Source organism: Plecotus auritus (genome assembly GCF_963455305.1).
Source record: "Plecotus auritus genome assembly, chromosome: 7".
NCBI classification, from domain to species: Eukaryota; Metazoa; Chordata; class Mammalia; order Chiroptera; family Vespertilionidae; genus Plecotus; species Plecotus auritus.
In genome coordinates, this window is record NC_137774.1 from 36,100,157 (window position 1) to 36,117,842 (window position 17,686).

The following is a 17,686-nucleotide window of genomic DNA, read 5'->3' on the forward strand; positions in this document are numbered from 1 at the left end:
CAGTCACTCCCTGTTTCCCTGACAATCACTAATCTACTTTCTGTCTCTATGGATTTGCCTATTCCGGACATTTCACATAAATGGCGTCATACAATATGTGGCTTTTGTGACTGGCTTCCTTCACTTAGTCTAATGTTTTCAGTGTTCGTTCATGGAATAGCATGTATCAGTACTTCGTACCTTTTTATGGCTGAATAATATTCCACTGTATGATTATACCACATTTGGTGTATCCATTCATCAGTCACTGGACATTTAGGTGTGTCCACATTTTAATTATTATGAGTAATGCTATGAATATTCATGTATGAGTTTTTGTGTGAATATATGTTTCCAGTTCTCTTGCATATATTATACCTAAGAGTGAAACTGCTGGGTCATGTGATGGCTCTATGTTTAACATTTGGAGGTATTGCCAAAGTGACTGCACCATTTTGCATTCCTACCAGCAGTGTATGAGGGCTCTCAGTTTTCCATAACCTCACCAACACTATTTTTTTAAATTATAGCCATTATAATAGTGAAGTGGTATCTCATTGTGGTTTCAATTTGTATTTGCATTTTCCTGATGACTAAGATGTTGAGCATCTTTTCATATACTTATTGGCCATTTGGTATATCTTCTTTGAAGAAATGTCTATTCAAATCCTTTGCCCATTTTTTTTCCCTTTTTTTCTTTTTTTTAACATGTTCTGGGATACTTTTCTAATTGAGCTTTTTCCTCCAGTGGAGGGGGTGGGAGGAGGTGAAGCAGGGGAAGTGCCTCCTGACACCTTGCCAATGCCAGGAGCCCAAAACATGGGTGCCCTAGAGGCCAAGAAGGGAGAGATGGCCAAGGGGATGTGCAGGTGGCTATAGGGTGCAGAGGGACTCAGAGGGAGGTTTCTAGGAACTAGTGAGAGCTGGATACACACCCTGCAGGCAGCACATTACCATTTATGGCTGCCCCGGCTGATTCTGGCCTGATACACAGCACGGAAGTGGGGTAGGAGAGGAGGAAGGAAGAGAGAAACAGAGAGAGAGAGAGACAGAGAGAGACAGAAGGAGGAAGGGAGAGAGAAACAAAGACAAAGACAGGGACATAGCAGATATAAGAGGTACTGAAAGAGAAGGAGGGAGAGAAAGATAAAGCTAGAGAGAGATACTTTGCCCATTTTTAAATTAGGTGGTTTGCTATTGTTGAGTTGTAAAAATTCTTTTTTTAGTCTGAGACTAGACCACTAATTGAAATATGATTTGCAAATATGTTCTTTTTTTCTATGGCTTGTCTTTTCACTTTCTTGTTCATGACCTTTGAAGCACTAAAGTTTTTCATTTTGACAAAGTCCAATTTATCATCGCCTAATCCAAAATTACATGTTCTTCTAAGCATTTTATACTTTTAGCTCTTACATTTAGGCCTTCTATTCACTTTGAGTTAATTTTTGTATATGTGTGAGGCAAGGATTTAATGTCATTCTTTTGCATGTATACATCTAGCTTTCCCAGTACCATTTGTTGAAAAGACTTTTCTTTATCCTTTTGACACTCCTGTTGAAAATCAGTTGACCATAGATATATGAGTTTACTTCTGGACAGTTAGGTCTATCCCTTACATCTATATGTCTGTCCTTAGGCCAGTGCTATACTGTTTTGTTACTGTAGCTTTGTAGAAAGCTTTGAAATCAGAAGTATGAGTCCTCCACATTTGTTCCTTCCGAGATTATTTTAGCTGTTTTAAATCTCTTGCAGAGTCACCATGTTTTGTCTTACCAGAGTGTCTTTCTCCCTCAAGACACCACAGTATATAGACTACCTCTCTATTTTGTTATACAATTATTTTTCCATTTCCGCCTCTCCTATTAAGCTTTGAACAACTTGAAGCTTATTCCATTTTGGGTCTACATAGCATAGCATAGTCCTTGCTTAACAGTAGTACAGTAAGTCCTCACTTAATGTTGCTACTTTAAATGAAACAATTTATAATGAAACCAGTTTTACCATGAGCTAATTGATATAAACAAGAGTTAAGTTAAGCTGAAGAAGGCAGGAAAAAGAAAGAAGTACTAGTAAAGTTTGTAGACACCCATTTGACCAAAGAATGGCAACAACAAAAAAGATGGGTAACTGTACTGAACAGATTGAGCTGTGTGGAGCTGGTAGACTAGAGCAGGAGACTTGAGTGTCTTATAGGAAGTGGCATCTGGCGCTGACTGAAGAAAGGTCAGAATTAGGAAATGTCCACACCCACCTAGCCCTGCTGCTGGAAAAGGAGAGGAAAACACAGAGGGGCACAGTTTCGTAGAAAACATACGCACAAATGGCCTTACTGTAAGCAGGCCAGGCTCATGTGGAAGAAGTGAAATACAAGAGTTTCGTGGTTTCTCTGAAATTGTAACTTTGAGATTATAGTAGTGTTGCTGAAAAGTGATGTTAAAATTACCTTTCAGACCACTTTTCCCTCCCATATTGCATGATTTTCTTAGATGAGCTCTGTGAGATAAGAAGTTGTCACTTGTCCATGATCTCTTAGCCAGCAGGTGGCAGAACCAGGATTCAAACTCAGGTCTCTCTGCAGCATTGTACCATATTCATACAAACAGAATCGGAGTAAGTCATTTTGGAATATGTGGAAACTGAGACAAGGCAGCATAAGTGATTTGCTTAAAAGTGGAGGAGCAGTAAGTCAGTGTGTGCCCAGTACTACGAGGCTCACAGGAGTCTTCATGCTTCCTCGATTATAAGCTCTTCAAGCATTCCCAAGCATCCTGGTAGATATTTGTTTTCAGCTTTTCTTGGTCTGACACCATGACTTTCCTACAGGGAAGAAAAGAGGTTGAGCAGCCAACCCAAGTATTCCAGTCTGCTTTGTATATTTCTCCCTGAAGATTAATGAGTAATTATCATCTGGTGTGTTTATTTGGGTTGTTTTTTTTTTTTTTTTTCATAATATATCCAAAGCCATAAAGCTTTATAATAGTGAAGCAAGAAATAAAATCAGCCGAAACTGGTTTGGCTCAGTGGATAGAGCGTCGGCCTGCGGACTGAAGGGTCCCGGGTTCGATTCCGGTCAAGGGCACGTACCTTGGTTGCGGGCACATCCCTGGTGGGGGGTGTGCAGGAGGCAGCTGATCGATGTTTCTCTCTCATCGATGTTTCTGACTCTCTATCCCTCTCCCTTCCTCTCTGTAAAAAATCAATAAAATATATTAAAAAAAAAAAAAGAAATAAAATCAACTCTCCTGATTCTTGAAAAGGGGAGTTGTTTGAAGTGTTTTGGTGGAAATAGGAAGAGTTCTGTTTTTTAAATGTAAATTCTATAAATCTTTAGAAATGAGTATGACTAAATATGACCTTATAGGTAGGATTTTTTTTTTTTTTTAATTTATGGCTTTCTTTAAAGCAGGTGTGGGGAACATTGAGCCCACGAAATCATTTGGTCTGGCCCTGCCAAGGCATTAGGGGTGAGTTAATTAAACGTTTGACCAAATATAGCAGGCTAATTTTTTTTTAAAATATATTTTATTGATATTTTACAGAGAGGAAGGAAGAGGGATAGAGAGCTAGAAACATCGATGAGAGAGAAACATCGATCAGCTGCCTCCTGCACACCTCCCACTGGGGATGTGCCCGCAACTAAGGTACATGCCCTTGACCGGAATCGAACCCGGGACCCTTCAGTCCGCAGGCCGACGCTCTATCCACTGAGCCAAACCGGTTTTGGCAGCAGGCTAATTTTTAAGTTGATAATTTTGTATGGCCCGTGAATGGTGTTATAAATATCCAAATGGCCCTGGGCATAAAAATGGTTCCCCGCCCCTGCTTTAAAGGGACCGTTGGGCCCCTCACTGTGTCCTTTTTCCTAGGGCTATACACATCATTGGTTGAAAGAATCTAGTCTCTGAAATCAAACACACTTAGCTTTTTGCTCATTAGTGGTAGTTTTAGAAAAAAACTGAAAGAAGAAACTGAACAAATTAAATATTCTTACAGTCTAGCATGTAATTTCTGTTAGATCTCAAGATTGTAAACATGTACTAATTTAGAAGGTGGTATTACTATCCCCCAAAGACATTCTGAAATAGCTAGAACAGTCCTCAAATCTGTTCTTTTTTTCCTCAGTCATTAAAACGTAGATCTATTTCAGGAGGCCCATAGAATCACATGGTTAAGAAATCCTCCAGTTCACTTACCACCCTCAATCAGGCATACCTCCCCTTTTCATAGGAGAGATTTTTTTCATTATGACCAAAGCAAGTCACCTTCATTATAGAAAATACAGATTTTTAAAAAGAAGAAAATTTAAATCACCCATAATTCCAATTAGTGGATATATTTCAGTCTTTTTTACGAATATATATTTTTAAATAAGTTCATACTGTACATACTGTTTTATGACCTGATTTTCTCATTTAACAGGTCTTAATAGTTTTCTGTATCATTTAATCTAGAACTGCAATATTATTGCATAGTATCCCATAGTACAGAGTATTTATTTTTAAAACTGTAGCAATAGTTAACATTTGCAATGGAGTTAATACATGCCAGGCACTATGTTAAGAACATTTCATGCATTATCTTTCAATAACTCTGTGGATTTTAGATATTATTATTATCCCAATTTTATAGCTGAGAAAACTGAGGCTCAGAGAGGTTAGTTAACTTGCAAAGACACACTTATCAGGTTGCACAGACAGTGTAACTCATGACTGGCGGACTTTGAATTTCCTCATTTTAAGTACTGTAATCTACTCCTTCCCTTAAAATGTATGTAATTAACTTGCTTTTGATAGGTTTTTAAGTTATTTTAAATTTTTCACATTTATAAACAGGCAATGGACAACCTTGTGTATATGTATGTGTGTGTGTGTTTTTCTAAACGTTAATAATTATTAACATCAAATTAATTCCCTTAAAGGGAATTGTAGAAATCAAAGCTATATAAAATGCTAAGAATTTTTTATAGGTGTTTTCAAATTGCTTTTAAGAATTCACCTTTCGCCCTAACCGGTTTGGCTCAGTGGATAGAGCATCGGCCAATGGACTGAAGGGTCCCAGGTTCGATTCCGTTCAAGGGCATGTACCTTGGTTGCGGGCACATCCCCAGTAAAGGGTGTGCAGGAGGCAGCTGATCGATGTTTCTCTCTCATTGATGTTTCTAACTCTCTATCCCTCTCCCTTCCTCTCTATAAAAAATCAATAAAATATATTTTTAAAAAATTCACCTTCCCATTGACCCAGCAGTGAGTGAAAAAAAGAAATATATATAGCCTGGCCAGTGTTGCTCAGTGGTTGAGCATCGACCTGTGAACCAGGAGGTCATGGTTTGATTCCCAGTCAGGGCACATGCCCGGGTTGTGGGCTTGATCTCCAGTGTGGGGCGTGCAGGAGGCAGCCAGTCGATGATTTTCTTTCATCATTGATGTTTCTATCTCTCTCTCCCTCTCCCTTCCTCTCTGAGATCAGTTAATATATATATCCTAGAGGCCCGATGCACGAAATTCGTGCAAGGGGCTCAGCCCCCGCTGCTGTGGCAACTGCCTCGGCCCCCCGCCCCCGCAGCTTCATCTGGAAGGACATCCTGTCTAATTAGCATATTATGCTTTTATTATTTTATTTATATATATATATATATACACACACACATATATATGTATATGTATGTGTGTGTGTGTGTATATATATATATATATATATGGAGCGGGGGGGGAGTGGAGGCACGCGCGCCTTTTATTACTCCATTTTCTGGGTCTTGATTTTTCCCTTGGAGCTTGACCAAAGAGGTGAGAGAGTCCTTTCTCATCCTCTGCACCACCATCACCACGTGCACATCATCTACATATGTACAACCTCCTCCTACATGTGGATTTTGCTTGCTCCAGGCCCTTCAGCTAATGCCAAGTTCATTTAGGGTGGTCATACTTCTTTTGGAAACCAACATGGTAAAATGGAAAGAACATGGACTTTGGAGTTAGATGAACCAATTTCTAATCTCAGCCCTGCTAACTTCTCAGTTATGCTTAATTAGGCAAGTCTTTTATTGTCCTCTAGCCTGTCTTATCATCTATAAAATAGGAGTAATACCTCCTTCACTGCATTATTATAAGCAGTAAGTTCATGTGAAAATGGCAATCATGATGCTTGGTATGTAACAGGTGGTTGAAAATATTCCTTCTCCCTTTTTTATTTCCCATACTAGAGGCCTGGTGCACGAAATTCGTGCACTCAGCGGGGGGAGGGGTGGTGTCCCTCAGCCCAGCCTGTGCCCCATCACAGTCTGGGAGCCTTCGGGGGATGTCTGACTGCTGTGGAGGTGGGAGAGGCTCCCACCTCCACCACTGTGCTCACCAGCCGTGAGCCAGGCTTCTGGCTGAGCCGTGCTCCCCCTGTGGGAGCGCACTGACCACCACGGGGCAGCTCCTGCGTTGAGCATCTGCTCCCTGGTGGTCAGTGCACATCATAGCGACCGGTTGTTCCACTGTCTGGTCTATTTGCATATTACACTTTTATTATATAGGGTAGTATTTGGTCTACTGCTGTCCATGCAAAAGGTACTTATAAATATAGCAGATGCTTGTTGTATGAGTAAGAGTAACCCAGACAAGCACGAAAGTGTGTGGGTGTGTGTGTGCATGTGCATGTTTGTGTGTGGCAGTTGCTTGAGGTCAGTGTCTAAACTCTAACACTAGATTCCTGTTGCCTGAAATATTCCCATATCCAAATGTCTGAGTCTGTGCTCTGTATGTCTCTAGTCTCATGATCAAAATGATTAGGTGGAAACTTGAATTTTCAGTTGAGTAATATTTGAGGAGACCTCTCAGTTGAGGAGACCTCTTTCCAAGCGTCATATAGCCATAGAGAAAGCAAAACTTCATGGTAAGCTAGTTGGGAGCTCTGTTTTCTAATGAGTGGATTGGTCAGAATTCTTTGCTACCATAGGCTCTTAATAGGAAGTGATTATCTCCCCAACCTTCCTGTGACAACCTGTGAAGTGCCAGGCAAAGCGACCTGCACACAGTAGGTCCAATGCAGGTGTTTTGGGACATTCAAGTTACAACCCAAAACCTAAGCCTTCCAGGCTGGATGATGGTAAGCATTAACCATCTGAGGCAATGACTAGACCAGCCGTGGGCAAACTATGGCCCACGGGCCGGATCCGGCCCGTTCGGCTGTTCTATCCGGCCCGCGGAGCCGAAAGAGCGGAGGGTTCTCTTGCTCTCCCCTCTGCTCCTTTACTTTGAATTTATATTAGTTCACACAAACACTCCATCCATGCTTTTGTTCCGGCCCTCCGGTCCAGTTTAAGAACCCATTGTGGCCCTCGAGTCAAAAAGTTTGCCCACCCCTGGACTAGACTGAATCATTGCTAACTATATCTTGCAATCTATACTAATAAAAGGGTAATATGCTAATTAGACTGGGAGACCAGACATCTTCCTACTGTCCAACTTCCTTCCAGACAAAGCCACGGTGGTGGGGGCCGAGGCAGAGGCAGTTATGGGTGATCAGGCCAGCAGGGGAGGGCAGTTGGGGGCCATGAGGCCGGCAGGGGAGGGCAGTTGGGGGCCAGGAGGCTGGCTGGGGAGGGCAGTTGGGGGCCAAGAGGCTGGGGTGGTGATCAAGCCAGTAGGCAGGCAAGTGGTTAGGAGCCAGCAGTCCTGGATTGCGAGAGGGATGTCCGACTGCATGGATGGGGCCTAAACCGGCAGTCGGACATCGCCCAAGGGGTCCCAGATTAGAGAGGGTGCAGGCCAGGCTGAGGGACCCACCCCCATGCACGAATTTTGTGCACCGGGCCTCTAGTTTAAAAATAAAATAAAAAACATGATGTTAACTTGCTTTGTTCTCTAGTACTTTAGGGTGTTTCAGTACTTCACTAAGCTGATTTAAACTTAAAATCATGAATCCACTTGACTTTTGCTAATACTTCTGTTAACTTGACCAGTGGCGGCATAACTGGCTAAAGTATTAAAGCAAATTAGATCTTTTCACATGTATTCCAAATGCAGACACTGACATGGCCAGTGATGATCAAGAGAAGTTAGTTCGCCCTGGCCAGTGTGGCTCGGTTGAGCATCGCCATCCTGTCACACATTTGATCCCTGGTTAGGGCAACATACCCACGTTGCGGGTTTGATCCCTGGTTGGGGTGGGTATGGGAAGCAACTAATGAATGGTTTTTTCTCTCTCTCTCCCCCTCTCCTTTCCTTTCTCTCTAAAATCAATAAAAACATATTTTTAAAAAGGGAGAAGTTAGTTCACCAGCAGGAACTTGAAGTCCCACATCCCAGGTCCCTGGCTCCATCTTGCTTCAGAGTTGCTTTGAAACCCATGACAGGGCATGTCACCACCTTCTTTTGTGGTCTTCTCTTCATGGAGAACCATAATGTTTAGACAATTGTTTATTCACTTTTTGAGATGTTGAAATATAAAATGCTGCCAACTTGGAAAACAGTAGTCATTACTGTGGAAGCGCTTCATGTCGATTGGAGGGTATCAGGCTCCTTTCCCAGTTACCGTGTTTACCTGAGTGTTCTGCTCTCGGCCGGTGTTGCTGCAGCGCTGGGGAAACAAGGTGAAGTGTAGACCCGGACAGTTCCTGTCAGTTTGGGCCTCGCTCCCTGAGCTCATTTAGTCACCTGGGATGCCATTGTTTGGATGGATCGAATCTCTAACATCAGATGGAAAAGGAAGCCTCTTGAATAAGATCAAAGAGAATGAGGGAAATATTACACATAACCAACGCATTAGGATATAAAGTCAGTTCATACTAGACTTTCCATTCTTCTCCAGTGTTTGTTTCTAATTTTTCCCCAGGAAAAAATTAGGGACCTTTTATATCCGGAGCCTCACTGTGAAAACTTGCTCAAGACTTCTTGTCTCTGGGCCTTGGTTTTCTTACCTGTAAAACAAAGGTGGAGGTTCCTTCCTGCTTTTTTATGGTTCTTTATTTGTACATATCTGAAGCTTTTAGAAGGTAAATATCTGCTGATTTAAGGAAACATTAAGAGAAAACATAAAGTCACTTGAGCTTTGTGTACAGTATGCTTCCTTTAAACAGTTTCTCTCCGTATTGGATTTTTTCTCTCCCCAAGAGCTCTATAAAAACAGTGCTTTCTTGCCAGAGACATCAAGGCCTCAGAACTACTGCCCTCCTTCTATGAACATATTATATGGTTTGCGTTTGGCTTAGGATCTTTTTCACAGACAGCCCAGCTCCATTCCGAGAGGCTGACTCAGCAGAGTTCCTCCAGCACATTCCCAATGTCGTTGGGATTGGAGTGCCACCCCTGCCAACCTCTGGCAGGCGATGCTGCCTCTCTTCTCCTGTGCGGACCCACGGGGAAGAGGCACTACAGCATCGCTTCCTTTTCCATTTTGTTTATTTAAAATATATATACATATATATATTTTCCTTTTATTTCAGAGAGGAAGGGAGAGGGAGAAGAAGAGAGAGATAGAAACATCAATGATGAGAGAGAATCATTGATTGGCTCCTCCTGCACGCCCCCTAGGGCAGTGGTCAGCAAACTGCGGCTCACGAGCCATATGCGGCTCTTTGGCCCCTTGAGTGTGGCTCTTCCACAAAATACCACGGCCTGGGCGAGTCTATTTTGAAGAAGTGGCAAGTTAGAAGAAGTTTAAGTTTAAAAAATTTGGCTCTCAAAAGAAATTTCAATCGTTGTACTGTTGATATTTGGCTCTGTTGACTAATGAGTTTGCCGACCACTGGCTTAGGGGAATCGAGCCTGCAAACCGGGCTTGTGCTCTTGATCGGAATCCAGCCCAGACCCTTCAGTCTGCAGGCCAACACTCTATCCACTGAGCCAAACCAGCTAGCACTCTTTCTCCATTTTATTATAGATGTTTTCCTTGCTTCTCCTCAGGTTGTTGGAGCTTGAGCAGAGCAGGTCTCATTTTTGTCCACAGCCTGATTAGAACCCACATCAGTCCTCTCAGGGCTGCTCCTCTCTTCCACCCCTGCCATCCACTCAGTCCCTGGGCCTCTTTCCTGCCCTGTTCCCCTGTCACTGTCTTACCCTCTGACCTGCTCTCAGGTTTGCCAGAGAGCCTCTCTCCTTTTCTTTGATTGCAATCCCAGCATAACCCCAAAGGTTTTAGGTGTAAGAATCGGATGTTTTATTGTGGAAAATGTCAGTAGTATACAGTAGTAGAGAAGACAGTATATTGAACCTCGTGTACCTGTCACCCAGCTTCACCAATTTTGTTTCATCTAATCCTTCCAACCCCAGGTTATTTGGAAGCAATTCTCACATCACATATCATTTCTGGTTTCCTTTTTTTAAAAACTCATCCTGTCCGACTGATGTTGCTCAGTTGGTTGAGCGTCATCCCATGCACCGAAAGGTGGTGGGTTTGATTTTCAGTCAGGGTGCATACCCAGGTGGTGAGTTTGATCCCCATTTGGGGTGCATATGGGAGGCAACCAATCGATGTGATGTTTCTCTCTCTCTTTTCTCTCTCTCCCTTTCTATAAAGTTAATTTTAAGAACTCCTCCCAATTTGCTTGAGAGAAAGGCTTAATTAACTCTCATCCAGGTTTCATTTCATTTAGCCCAGCACCTTTCTGGTCTCCCAGGCCACCAGTCTGCTCAGAGGTGGATGTGCCTCCCCTCCCCTCCCACAGTCCCTGCTGGTGGAACAGCTGACAGAAGAATAGGATCCAGGCCACCTGCCTGGTATGGGTTTCTGGCCACTTAGATGGGAAGGGAGGCTGCTTCAAGCATGAGGGGGACAGGGATGGAAAAGATGCCTGAGTCACACCTCGCTGTCAAAGATAAGGTGGGCGCACTTGTTTTGATTCACAGTCAGCCACTACCAACTGGGTAAGACATGTTCCCCAAAACAAAATGGCAGCCGTGGTAGCAAGCTGTGGCCTCATTTCCACTCCCCGGGCCCCTTCCCAGGGAACAGGTAAGGCTGTCCTCCTGTGAGGCATCTAAAGGCTTGTCCCGTCCTGTCTCTCTTTTCAGATGCAGTGGCAGAACGTGGAGCACGTTGGTGACCAGAGTCCCTATGTCACCTCTGTCATTCTTCACATTAAGCAGAACGTGCCCATCATCCGTGACAACCTGGCTTCAACACGGAAATATTTCACTCAGTTCTGCATTAAATTTGCAAAGTAAGTCCTGGAGCATTCTCATCACTGGGTTATTTGGGGCCATTGCTCATGATCCAGGTGTCCCCACCTCCAGCTAGGGCTTATTCTGGTTGCGGCAGGCAAATTAATTTTTTTGTACCCAAAAGAAGCATAGTAATAAATCCACTAAAGTCATAGATAACAGTAACAGCAGTGCCATCACCAACTATGTCAAGGCAAACAGAAATGTGATGAGGGGATCCTGTTATGTGGATATAACTGTGTCCCCACCCCCCGGTTTGAATATTAAAATTCTTTTTCAGTGATTTCATATATATATTTTGTCTCTCCAACGAGATTATAAGCTTTTTAAGGGTAGGAACCATTGAGTTCTGTTCCTTTTGAGTCTTCTCTTCCTCCTTCCTCATAGTAGCTATTACCATTTGGGCTCCAGAATTTATATACTTGTGGATGTCCTTGAGTCCAGGGAAAGTACTAGAAATTAGGACGGGAGAGTCAGGAAGCAAGCACTGAGCTTGTCTTCCTACCACATCCTGGGGTGCAGCCATTTCTGGCTTGGTGTGTTGAAGCAGGGAAATATTTTAGTCAGCATCTGGCTATAGCACTATTTCCCCTGAGACCAGATAACGTAGAGGGTCAGTGCCTCCTCTGACCAACTATCAAATAAGCACTTTGGCAAACTTCTCAGGAAAGGGCTTCAGGAAGGTCAGCCCAGTCCAAGCTACTGTACTTGGGTTGTTCTCATCCAAATCCCAAAGGATGATTTAGGACTCCAAGTTTCTGTCCTCCCCAAATATCTCCCTGTTTGTATTCAATTAAGGCTTTTCTTCTCCCTCACAAATAAATCCCTGAGGAACAACAATTATGGAGTGGTTATGGCATCAGCTGCAGTTTCCAGTTTGTCAAGAAAAGATCGAGTGGCCTCTCCAGGGAGGCGTTAATGTTTGCAGTATGGCGATGGACCGGGATTGACATTCCCTTCGCTCTCTGGGTGCTCATTAGTGTGTGTTGAAAGTATGGCTGATAAATCACATGGTGACACTCCCCATATTCCCTGGTAGAAACAGTATATCTGTGAAAATTTACTGTGGCCAAAAATCTCCAGTGTGGTCGCACGGGGGTCTGATTGAGCTAACGTCGAGTGCATTTACTCCGCTGGTCCCGGCACCAGCCTCACATTCTCTCAGAGCCCTTTCATTTTATTACTAAGCCCATACTGGGTGAGCTGGGAATAGGATGCCCATCTCTCACATCTGGAAAAGTTTAACCTGTGATCTAGAAAATGGCTTTCTGATTTAACCCGTGGTACCCTCTCATCCTTCTAGAATCCCAATAGAAGACTAGAAACCTCAGAGGTGGGGGTTTCCCCAGCCAAGAGCAATAACTGCCACCCCCGCACCAGGGGATGGAGAAGCGCTTAGCAGTTACCCACCCCATTGCTGGGACTTTTCCTAAAAAAATATGTCCCTGGTCTCCCTATTTTCCTCACCCAACCCAGTAGACTAGCAGACGCAGCCAGTTCAAGGGTACAAACAAAGCCTACTCTACTGTAAAGTGACATAGGTTATAAACTCTGTACCATTGCAATTAGTCATGAATTCAGTCTCACTTTCTTATCTGGCCTGGCTCTGGTTTGAAGAATCCCTTCTAAATAGTCCCTATTCTCTCTCCTGATCAGCCATCTCTGGAGTTTAAGTTCCTTTCCCTGTTACTCCCTTTCCTGTCCCACCAATGCAAAGCCATGATGTTTTCTTTTGCCTCCATTTGGTCTCTGCAGCAACAGCCTTTCCTGGTTAGACATCAAGATCACACCCTGAGTCTTAGCTAGTTTGGCTCAGTGGATAGAGCGTTGGCCTGCGGACTGAAAGGGTCCCAGGTTCAATTCTGGTCAAGGACACATGCCTGGGTTGCGGACTCGATCCCCAGTAGAAGGCATGCAGGAGGCAGCCATCTATGATTCTCTCTCATCATTGATGTTTCTATCACTTTCTCCCTCTCCCTTCCTCTCTGAAATCAATAAAAATGTATTGTTTTAAAAAAGAAGAAAAAAATAAAGATCATCCTCGATGAAAATTACTAAGTGACTTCTTGTTCGTTAAGCTGATTCTCCTCTATTCAGTAATGGAGATAACAAGACAGATCCCTTTATAGTCATTGGGAGGATGAAATGAGAAGTCAGGTGTAAACTTCCTGATAGAGTGCTAGTAGCAAGCTGACATTCAAAAAGTGGTAGCCGCTGTCATTACTATTTAGTATTTATTCAACATGCATTCAGTTGAATACCTGCTATAACTCAGACACAGAATGAAGTGCTTTGATTTAATAGACGTTGTCCCTGTTTTCATTTGCCTTACAGTCAAGTAGAGGAAAACAGACATGTGAGCAAATAAGTATAACGAAGTAGGTTAGACGTTAGATGAGAGGTCTGTGGACTCTGTAGATGTGGTAGAAAGAATACTGTGACTGAGGAAAGGCTTTATAGAAGACATGTCCTTGCGCAGAGTCCAAGAGACCTATGTGCACTGACCCACAAGGCCGTGGAGAAGAGCGTTCCAGGCAGCGGGAGTGGTGTGAGCAACGGCATAGAGGCATTAAGTAGCCTGCAGAACTATGGGATCTGCAGGTAGTTCAGCCAGTTGAAGCATAGGGTGCTTAGCATGATGAGGCTGGAGACAGAGTCTAGACAACCAGGAAGGCCTTGTCTGTAGCCCTCCAAGAGTTTTCATCAGAGGAAGGTCTTGATCATATTTGCATTTGAAGGAAGATGGATTAGATCATATTTGCTTTGGCAGAAGATGGATTAGAAAGGATGAGGCTGAAGGCTGGGATACCAGTTAGGAAACAATGGAAAGCGCTTCAGTGAGAAAGGGCAGCAGCAGTGGGAGTGGTCGGAGGGGTGGATGTGAGAGTTCAGGGAAGAGCTGGTAGCTGATTGGATATTGGGGTTGAGGGCAGGGGAGCTGTCTCAGTAGCGCTCAGTTTCTGACTTGGGTGAGTGGGTAGATGAGATCCAGTCTGCTGAGCCTGGATTCTGGGGCGGGGCTGCGTTGTGGATGTGCCAGGGTTGAGGTGTCACTGGGCCATTCCAGTGGGATGTCCGGTGAGTCATTAGATACTAGAGTGGGCACAAGTGTACAGGAAAAGATGTAGAGAGATCAAAGAGGAAGGAAGTCACAAATCTGAGAGCAACATTTGAACAGTGAGAAGAGAGGTGCTAGCCAGCCTTTGTCTTGACCTACAAATCCTGCTTTGTTGCCATTGGGCCTCCTTTGGTCATGGGCCCTGTGACACCTCCAGCTCTGTCACTCTGAACCTGGCCTTGATTATAGGCATTTCTAGTTCGCACACTTTCCTTTCTGCACCAGCACAACCAGCTTTCCCTACTCAGACCTCTGCAGTTTTTTCTTAAAAGCCCCCCTGACCTATTAAAATTTCATTGTCTTTTTCCCCAAACAAGCATCATTATTAGTTCACTTGACTCAGGTTGCCCTTCAATTCCCAGTAAACTGGGAGAGATCATATATTCCATTCCTGATCTGATAGTTATTCCCCTAACAATCATTTCCTATTTTTGCATTTAAGATCCCATAACTACCTCATGTATATGTCACTCTCATATCTGTTAGGATGTTTTCAGTTACTGGTAATAGAAGCCCTGACTCGAACTGATGCATACAGAAGATAAACTTTTTATTCCATGTAAATGCAAGGATGGTTGGTTCAGTGGTTCATTAAGGACCCAGGTTCTTTACCCTACTCTGCTCTCCTTGGGATTGGCTTCATCTTCAGAATGGTGGCAAAATGGCTGCTTCTATAGCCAAATACAAGAATACCCTCAAGAAGGAGAGAGAGTCTTGCCTCAGCCTTCCCTCCAGTCTGATTGGGCCGGCTTAGATCATGTTTCCATCTCAGGACCAACAACAGTTACCAGGGGAATCCCACACTCTGACTGACTGAGGCTCACTAGAATTCAGCTCTGTAGTTTAGGAGGGATCAACTTTCTCCTGGCAACCCAAAGCCATTTGTACCTAAACAAAACCAGGGCTTTGGCTGGGAAGAAAAAGAAAGCAATGGATGCTGGTAGGCCACAGACTTATCTACTTCATTTCTCAGTTCCCTGGTGGAAGGAAGTGGGGCCTTGAAATTTTTTTCTACAGTTCTTTACAGAAGACAGAATAAACCTAATTTGTCACTTCTTTTTTATCCACAGCTCCTTCATTCCCAAGTTCATCACCCACCTCTTCAAGTGCAAGCCAATTAGCATGGTGGGAGCAGAACAGGTGAGATGAAATTGGTGTAGGGTCTTTCTTTCTGGCTTTGGTCATAGCTCAAACACATATCTTCCTAGTACAGATCTGCTCTGGAGAAATGAAATTGCTAGTTTCCCCTAATTGGGCATGGATGGCTTAATTCAGTCATCTGTTTATTTAAAAAATTTTGTTGAGCACCTACCAAGTACCCAGGCATTGTTCTAGGTACAGGGTTAATACCACAGTGAACAAGACAGAAAAGATCTCACCTTTATGATATTTACATTCTAGTAAGAAAAGACAGATAATATACAATTTAACAAGAAATTAGAAGATAAGTATGCTAAAGGGTATAAAACTAAGTTATGTGAAAGAATATTTTAGCATTTGATGATCAGAGAAGGCTCCCCTGAGAGCTGGGGCTGGAGAAGGACGAGGAAAAGTCCAGGTGGAGGAAGCAGCAGAGGCTTGGATGATTTTGGATTCCGGGGCTGGGGCCGAGACCACTTGAGAGTAGCAAAGAAAGGCTTATCTTTCTGGTACTGAGAAACTCTGTCCACCTCCCCCATGAAGCCTTCCTTGATTAGCCCCACTCCATTCACCTGGATTCTGCACCTCAAGACATCTCTTCATAGACTGGATCAGCTCAGCACTAATGAACTGAGTTGTAAGGTACAGCAAAGTCATCTCTTTTCAACTCCCACCTACTCAGATTGCCTGAAGTGTGAGCAGTTTGAGTTCAGAGAGCAGTTTAAACTACTTTTAAAGAAACAGTAATATTCAGCCCCTAATTCTCTAAAAAACATCTACTTAGATGCACACTATTCATATACTAGTACTGATCATAAATGATTCTCATATATTCATTGAAGTAAATCCTCTCCAGACCTCTACCTAGCAATACTTAGTAAACCTATTTCAGTTACTTTTTTTATATTTGAAAGAACTCAAAATACATTTTAAAGTAAGAAGGTTATATAATTCAAGCCATTTCTAGAACTCCTGCTCTTCCATCAAATTAGTCACCTTGGTAGAGGCTCGGCCCTCTCCCAGCTCAATGACTAGCCCTCACACTGGGCTCTTGGCTGTGCAGGTCCGGCATGTGTCAGGAAGACGGCATGTTGGCATGTGCCCCAGTGCATCATGGGTCTCTCATGAAGCATCAAAGCCAGAGATGTGATCTCTGTGAATGTCAGAAATCTCTCGAATCTGATAAGTGCAGTGTGTTTCTGAACTCTTTGTGAGTGAGTGGCCTTCCTAGGTTATTAAAAGGCAGGATGGTATGAGCATTATGGTCATGAGCTCCAGAATCAGAGGTCTGAGGCTGAATCCTGTCTCTAGCGTAGCAGCTGCTTGTCCTTAGGCGAGTTCCTTAACCTCCCAGCACTTTAGTGTCGTCATCTATAAGATGGGGATAATCCTAGTACCACCTCCCAGGGTAGTTACGGGGATTAAACAGATAACGCACCTAAAGTGCTTGGACCAGTGTCTGGCAGAGGACAAGCCCTCAACAAATGCCAGCTCTTACTAAGTTGGCTTCCTCAGACCAGGGACATGACTTTGTTTCTGCTTTCATTTCCCACCTCCCTGCAGAGTAGCATCTAGCCAATGTTTGCTGGCTGTCTGGCTGGCCAGCTTTGACCAGAGTCAAAAATAAAGGGGTGGGTAAAAGAAGGTTTACTATTGTAATACAATAATCCTAGCTAATAAAAGAGTGATATGCAAATTAACCATCACTCCGCTATACCCACAAGCCACACCCACCAGCCAATCAGGAGCAAGCATGCAAATTAACCCAACCAAGATGGCTGCGGCCACGGAGAGAGCAGGAGGCTTGGGTTTCTCCAGCAATGGAGGAAGCCAAGCTTTCCGCACACCCTGGCGGGCCCAGGCCTCCACTAAAGGCTACAAAGTTTCAATTATAGAAGATAAATAAATCCCAACAAAAATGGCGGCAGCCACGGATCTGGAGAGAGCAGGAGGCTTGAGTTGCCCCCGGCGATGGAGGAAGCCAAGCTTCCCCAGCCCTGGCCTGCCTTGGCCACTGCTTAAGGTTACAAAGTTTCAATTATAGGAGATAAATAAATCCCAACAAAAATGGCTGCGGCCACGGAGCAAGCAAGAGGCTTGGCTCCGCTCAAGGCTACAAAGTTTCAATTATAGAAGATAAATAAACCCCAGATCCCAGGGCCTCCCCTTGGGTCGCCGGAGGGCGTGGCCAGCCTGCAAACCACCACAGGCCCCTCACCCAGGCTGCCCCACGCCCAAAGGGAACCCCCACCCTGATCCGGGACACCCTTCAGGGCAAACCAGCCAGCCCCCACCCGTGCACCAG

At 43.9% G+C, this 17,686-nt stretch overlaps 1 protein-coding gene across 1 annotated transcript in view; it reads left to right on the forward strand.

The window, feature by feature from the left end:
* VPS53 (VPS53 subunit of GARP complex) overlaps positions 1–17,686 on the forward strand; it is a 154,646-nt gene that overhangs the window by 119,522 nt on the left and 17,438 nt on the right. Inside the window, exons 18-19 of the mRNA XM_080681611.1 lie at positions 10,974–11,122; positions 15,312–15,381. Coding sequence (XP_080537737.1) covers positions 10,974–11,122; positions 15,312–15,381 — 219 coding nt within the window. The remainder of the gene's footprint in view (positions 1–10,973; positions 11,123–15,311; positions 15,382–17,686) is intronic.